Source organism: Trichechus manatus, unplaced genomic scaffold (assembly GCF_000243295.1).
Source record: "Trichechus manatus latirostris isolate Lorelei unplaced genomic scaffold, TriManLat1.0 scaffold00070, whole genome shotgun sequence".
NCBI classification, from domain to species: Eukaryota; Metazoa; Chordata; class Mammalia; order Sirenia; family Trichechidae; genus Trichechus; species Trichechus manatus.
In genome coordinates, this window is record NW_004444006.1 from 13,525,544 (window position 1) to 13,532,689 (window position 7,146).

Here is a 7,146-nt window from a genome sequence, read left to right on the forward strand (position 1 = left end):
GTTAGAGGGTTGACATGTTGTGGGGTTGTTAACCAATGTCATGAAACAATATGTGTACTACTGTTTCATGAGAAACTATTTGTTCTGTAAGCCTTCAGCTGAAGTACAATTTTAAAAAAAAAGGTTAGTTTTATGTTATGTGAATTTTATCTAAATTAAAAAAATAATAATACTCTTCCTTTCCTCCCTGTCTAAAAGCCCAACCCTCTTATTCTGAGCCAAGCAGAATCCTTATATATTCATGAACAATAGTAATAATAAGTTACTAGTTAATGAGCTCTTACAATGTGTTGTGAAATGTGATACATGCTCTTCACACACCATATTATTTAAACCTTACAACAATGCTTTGCATACAGTATGTGCTAAGCAAGTGTTTGTGGTTTCAATGAACAACCCTATAACCAAGGCACATGTGAGGCAACCAATGTTGAAAGATATTAGGTAACTTGCCCCAGGTTTCCTAGCTAGTGACAGAATTCAAACTCTAAGATTTATAGGACGAAAATACCACTTTTGGCTTCACCTCTAACCTGGCATTAGGGATAAGACATCAGGTGCTATTCCTAGAGAGACATAATGTCCTTAATATTACCTTTTTAGTCATGTTGAAACTCAAACCTGTTAATTCAGTTGTAATGGAAAAAGGCATGGCCTTTAGTATCAGGCGGCCTTAATTTCTAATTCTATCTCCATTATTTATTATATGTGCAACTTTTAAATTTCATTTAACCTTTTTGAAAACCAGGTCCCTCATTTGCTGAAAGATTGTAAAATGAGGATGGCAAGATGAATTGGTGGATCCAGAATTGGAAGTCAAGGCTGCCTTACTCTCCTGATTTTTAAATAATAGAAAATGACACAAAATGTTAAGAAAACACTGCAAAGGCCAAATCAAATACATCTCATTTCTTATACGGGTTATCTGCAGGCTGCATTTAGTCTGTGGGTCACCAGTCTGACCTCTGTATTAGCCGAGAGGAGATGGGGAGTTAAGATAGTGTGGTGGATAAGGGCATGGACTGTGGAGCCACACTGCTTGGGTTGTTAATCCAAGCTCAACCACTTACTAGCTCTGTGACTTGAGGCAAGCTACATAATCTGTCTGTATCTCAGTTTACTCATCTGTGAAACAGGTGTAATAATAGTACATACCTCATAAGGTTGTTGTAAGGATTAAGTGGTATGTGGGTGTGTGTATGTGTGTGCACTTAGTCAGAAACAGTGTTTGCCATGCGGCAAGCAAATATGTTAAATAAAATAAAAACAAACTCTAAGCTCCTTTCAGCTATAAATATTACATTATTCTATAAGAACTTATAAGAAAGCTGATTATCTGCACTGATTCTAACTTGGTCTTTACTTCAGTTTGCTCATCTTTGCCTAAGTTTACACATCTGCACAATGGGAATAATAATGGTACCTGCCTTATATGGTTATTGTAAGGATTGAACGAGTTAATACATAGAGAGGTAATATATCTACTTAGAACAGTGCCTGGCACAGAGTAAGCACTATATAAGTGTTGCACATTATATTTATTAAATTTTTTAAAGATTTCTTGGCAAAGCTCATGTGAATGTACTGAAAAACTCCTATTTTAATAGTGGTTACAATATAGCATTGATCCTGGGAACAAAAGTCCACACCGTAATAATGGTGTTGAACTTTTGATTCTTCAATCAATCACTTAAAAAAGCTAAAGTGGTAAGGTTTGCGAACAGAAAAACTTGCAGTCACTGGGAAGCTTTGAGGCTTAGTGAACCTCAATACCAGATTTAGATTTTCAAAAGCCTAAATTTGTATTATGAAAGCAACTAACTGAATTAATTTTTTAAAAATATCTTTCTGTACTTTTCATAATATCTCTAAGAAGGAGGTGAGAAAATTCAAATTCTAAGCTGAGTAGAAGAAAGTTCCATTTTGGAAGAGATGGTTATCTCATGCCTCCTTAGTTAATCCCAATCTACCTGGGGTAGACTACTGCTTTGTCAATTCTATAAGAGAAGGAAGTTATAAGTGGATGCAGGTCCTGGGATGGGGGAAGTGGCACCCCAAACATAATTTGCAAGGTAAGAGGAGTCTGGTGTGAATAAATAAAGGAGTCTTGGAAGGACTTGGGAGTGAAGGGATATCCAGTGGGACAAGTAGGAGTCCTACTGTGAGAGGACTGAAAATATGCTGAATTCTCACACTGAATAAATAGGGAACACTGAGGGATACAAGTTTAACAGCAATAGTAGTGGAATTCTAGTATTGAAGTGACAATAAATGTTAGTGGAATATCCAGTGGGAGGAGATGGAAATTCCTCAATATGACAGGACAGGGGCAAGATAAGAAAAAATAAGGGTCTTGTCACGAGAAGACGGGATATAATATGAAAACTCCATTGTGAATCAATAAGAACACTATAAACCTGTTAGTGATAAGGACCAGGGACTAGAGGAAATCCAAGTGGGGAAAAAATAGGGGGGGGGTCTTGGGGTTTGTGTCAGGAAATATTGTGGAATTCTGAGTTTGAAGGAATAAGATATACCGGGAAAATCATTTAATAGCTAAAGAATGGGGTGTTCCCCAATGTAACAGGACAGAGTACAAGAGGAGACCTCAGATTTATAGAAGAGGTGGTCTAATAAGAGGGAAAAAGAAATGAGGTCCCCATTGAGACGGGTAGGAAATAATATTAGAAATCCCAGGGGAAAAGGATGGGGTTCCCCAGTTTCAGAAGATAGGGGATAAGTGTAATCCTATAGGGAAGGAAGAGGAAATAATATCTAGCAACCCCAGAGAAAGGGGATGGAAAAATGTGGGGCTAACAGTAGAAGACTGTAGGAGATGAGAAGTGGGTTTCCCAGGAGAAAGAAAGGATAGCAAGGGCCCTTTGAAGGAGTATGAGAGAGAACCCTCGTGGGCGGGTGTTATAGATTGAATTGTTTCCCCAAAAAATATGTGTTGTAAATCCTAACCCTTAAATCTGTGGTTATAAATCCATTTAAGAATGAGTTTTCTACTTTATGTTAATGAGGCAGTATTAGTGTAGGGTGTGTCTTAAGTCAATCTCTTTTGAGATATAAAAGCAGATAAGCAAGCAAGCACAAATGGAGGGGAAGATACACGCCACATGATCACCAAGGAACCTAGGAACAGAAGCAGAAAAGAGACAAGGACCTTCCCACAGAGCAAACACAGAGAGAGAGCTTTCCCCTAAAGCCGAGCCCTGGATTCGGACTTGCAGCCTCCAAAAATGTGAGCAAATAAATTTCTGTTTGTTAAAGCCACCCACTTGTAATGTTTCTGTTATAGCAGCACTAGATAAGTAAGACAGAATTTGGAACCAGCGAGTGAGGTATTGCTCTAACAAATACCTAAAATGCGGAAGTGGTTTTGGAATTAGGTAATGGGTGGAGGCTAGAAGACTTGTAAGGTGCCTAATAGCAAAAGCCTAGATTGCCTTGAAAAGACTGTTGGTAGACTTATGGATGCCAAAGGTAATTCTGGTGAGGACTCAGAAGGAAGTGAGATCTACAGAGAAAGTCTCTATCATCTTAGAGAATACACAGGGCACCATCAACAGAATATTTCTAGATATGTGGAATTTACATGTGCTTCCGGCGAGGTTTTAAAAGAAAATGATGAACATGTGATTGGACAATGGAGGAAGGGCAATGCTTTTTACGCAGTAAAGGACTTGTCTGAATTATGTTCAAAAGTCTGGTGGAAGGTAGATCTCATAAGTAATAAACTTGGATATTTGGCTAAGGAGATTTCTAAGGAAGATCTTAAATGGGCCACATGGTTTCTCTTTGCCACTTATAGTAAAATGTGAGAGGAAAGAGATGGACTGAAAAATGAACTGTGCAAAATGAAACCAGAGCTTAAAGATTTGGAAAATTCTGTTGTACAAACTAAGGACACATGTCCTAGCATTTTCACCAAGGATGTGACTACACAATCTTCTGTTAAAGACATTAAGCCTGTGACTGATGGCTCTAACCAGCTACCACAGCAGAATACACATCAGCTTATACATAAGGAGACAGGGACAGGACTAAAGGAAAGAAAGCTGTGTGCCTCTTGGAATTCTACAGGCAGGAAACAGACCAAAGGAGCTACATCTGTCGTCCTCCAAGAAAAGAAAAGGACGATTCCTGCAGCAGCTCAGAGATCAGCAGAACTGTTCGAAGGACCACAGGAAGCAGGGTTGCCTCAGTTTCAAAGAGTGGAACGAGGGTCTCCTAGGTGTCAAAAGGTGGAGCCATAGCCTCTGAGGTTTCAAAGTGTGGAGCCATGGCCTCCTGGGTTTCAAAGGGTGGGGCTATGGCCTCCTAAGTTTCAAAGAGTCAGATCTCACCAACTCAGTTCCAAAGTGTGAGGCTACCACAGAAGGTGTAAGAGTACACTAGTGTGAGAAGACAGTGAACAAGGCAGGATCATAGTGTGACAAAAGTAGGGTCACTAGTATGAGGTGTTAGGAAATGGTGTGGGGCCCCTAATGGGAAGAAGTGAGTGCTCTTCAAAGCGGGAAGGTAGAAGACTATGGTAAACTCCAGTGTGAATAAATCAGGGGCTGAAGTGTGAGAGGACAGGATATACTAAAGGACTCCCATCCCATTGGAGAGGATGAGAAAATGGTGAAGCCTACAAAGAAAGAGAATTGAAGGCCTACCACTGTATGAAAAGATGGTATCCCAGTGGGATAGGACAGGGTGTACTGTGGGATCCCAAGTGGGAGAAGATGTGAAACTCTTCAGCCAGTGTGACAGGATTGGGGAAAAAAGGATGGATGCTCAGAACTGAAACAACTCCCGGAGCCCACTTTTCACACAAAGATTAGACAGGCCTACATGACAAAAAATAACACACGTGAGGAATGTGCTCCTTAGTTCAGTCAAATATACGAGACCAAATGGGAAACTCCCGTCCCAAAGCAAGACAGGGAGGCAGGAAGGGAGAGGAACTGGATGAATGGACACAGGGAACCCGGGGTGGAAATGGGGAGCATGCTGTCACATTGTGGCGACTGCAACCAATGTCACAAAACAATATGTGTATAAATTTTTGAACGAGAAAAAAGGTTTATACAACAACAACGAAAAAAGGATAGATCCCAGTGTGGGTAAAAGGGAGGTAGTAAAAGAGGACAGAAAATATTTTGGGGTTCCTATAGGAGGGAATGGCAAAATGGTGGAGCTCCTAATTGGATGCAATGATGGGATTCCTAGTGAGCAAGGAAAATTTAAGGATACAGGCTATGTTGTTTCCTCAGTTAGGTAGGGTGCCCTCCTCCCCGAATGAGGGTACAAGGCACAAGTGTTTGTCCTGTAGGAGAAAAGGGAGCTCTAGTGGAAAAGTCAGAAAATTACTGTGGGTAGAGCCAGGAAATAATGTAAGAAACCCTAGGTGGGAGGCGATGGCGACATGGTGGGACCCTAATGGGAGGACGCAGGAAATATTGGGAGGCCAGAGGTTAGGGGCACGGAGCTCTCCAGGGAGCGAAAGGAAAACCGCAGTATGATGGCTGAGAACCCAGGGGGACACCAGTGTGAAGGATAGGGCAGGCGATTATGCTGGAGCATAATTTCCCTACCTTAAGTGCCCAGTCCCACTTACCCAGGCAGAGCTCAAAGACGTAGGCATAGTAGGACCAGAGCACGACGAGGACGATAACGAGCACTGGCACCCAGGACAGTACCTGGCGGCAACACCGCAATCCCCCCGACAGAGCCATCTTCCAGCCCCGCCGCATCTTCGGCTCGAAGATCGATCGAGCAGGCCTGCTGGCGCAGGGTCGGAACTGCTAGGGCGGTGGCCGGGAGGCGGGTAGGTGCGTCGTGCGGCGCTCCACTGCCTAGCCTGGCGGGGACCGTGTTACGGAGGAGATGACACTTGTGGGGCTGCACGGTAGAGTGCGCCCTGCCTGGCACAATAAGCATGAGTCAAGGCGAGGAGGTACTGGCCTTGGTGGAGCAGAAGGTGATCCGCCAGGCTGTGGAGGCTAGGCGCTCTTAGAGGGCGTGCAGTCCCCCCCCTTTCCGCCCCCTTTCACCTTCCGTGCCACAGCGTTTGATGTAAAGCGGAAGAAATTTGGGTCCGCCTATCTGCTCTTACTGTACTGCGTTTCCCTCTTATCTCCTCTCTCATCTCTGCCTGTTTCTATCTCGCTGTCTCTTTCTCTAGCGCTCTCTCACACACACACACAAACGCGCGCGCGCACACGCACGCGCGAACACACTGTGAAAGATGCGAGCCATAGCATCTCATGACTTAAAGGTCATCCAGCCTCATTTTACCATTGCTGCTTGACAATATGCTTAACACGTAGCGCTGCAGTCACCGCTGTATAAGTCTAGTGACAGAGCGCTCCCCCCTTCCCTTTCTTGTTCCCTCCCTTATGAGTTAGCCTAGTCCATTTTCAGAATAAATAAGTGCATTGCTACAGAGAAACTGATAGAATAAATAAATACATTGCAATCTGGAGGGCATCATGCTGAGTGATAAAACATAAAATAATACTCGTGAAGAGTGTGCTTCTTAGTTCAAGCAGATACACGAGACCAAATGGGCGGCTCCTGTCTGGAGGCAGGATGAGAAGGCAGGAAAGGACCGGAACTGATTGAATGAACGCAAGAAACCCAGGGTGGAAAGGTGGAGTGTGCTGTCACATTTTAGGGATTGCAACTAATGTCACATAACAATGTATGTATACATTTTTGTATGAGAAATTAACTTGAGCTGTAAACTTTCACCTGAAGCACAATAAAAAAAAGATGAAGAGTTAAAAGCATAAATTAAAAATCTAGACTTAAATAAATACATTGCTACAGAGAAACCGATGGAGGAGACACTGATTATTTGAGGGTTCAGGGAAAACTACAAAGATTGTTCTATGTAAGCTAAGCTTTAACAATAAATAAGAGTTTGCCAGGCAAATGAGAAGAAAAGGACCTTTCAGACAGAGGAAACAGCATTCGCAAAGGCAAAGAGTAATGAAAGTCAAAAGTGTTCGAGGAGGATAACAGCACAATTGGAAGGGCGTGGTCAATGTCACTGAACTGTGCATGTAGAAATTTTTGAAATGGTGTATCTTTGGCTATGTGTATTTTCACCAAAAAAAAAGTTGAGATGTTAGAGGGTTGACATGTTGT

At 42.4% G+C, this 7,146-nt stretch overlaps 1 protein-coding gene across 2 annotated transcripts in view; it reads right to left on the bottom strand.

The window, feature by feature from the left end:
* ZDHHC15 (zinc finger DHHC-type palmitoyltransferase 15) overlaps positions 1–5,918 on the bottom strand; it is a 224,416-nt gene extending 218,498 nt beyond the window's left edge. For both annotated transcript variants that reach the window (XM_004380170.2, XM_023734698.1), the window contains exon 1: positions 5,612–5,918. In XM_004380170.2, coding sequence (XP_004380227.1) covers positions 5,612–5,747 — 136 coding nt within the window. In that variant the 5' untranslated portion in view covers positions 5,748–5,918. The remainder of the gene's footprint in view (positions 1–5,611) is intronic.
* Between the last annotated feature and the right edge of the window lie 1,228 nt (positions 5,919–7,146).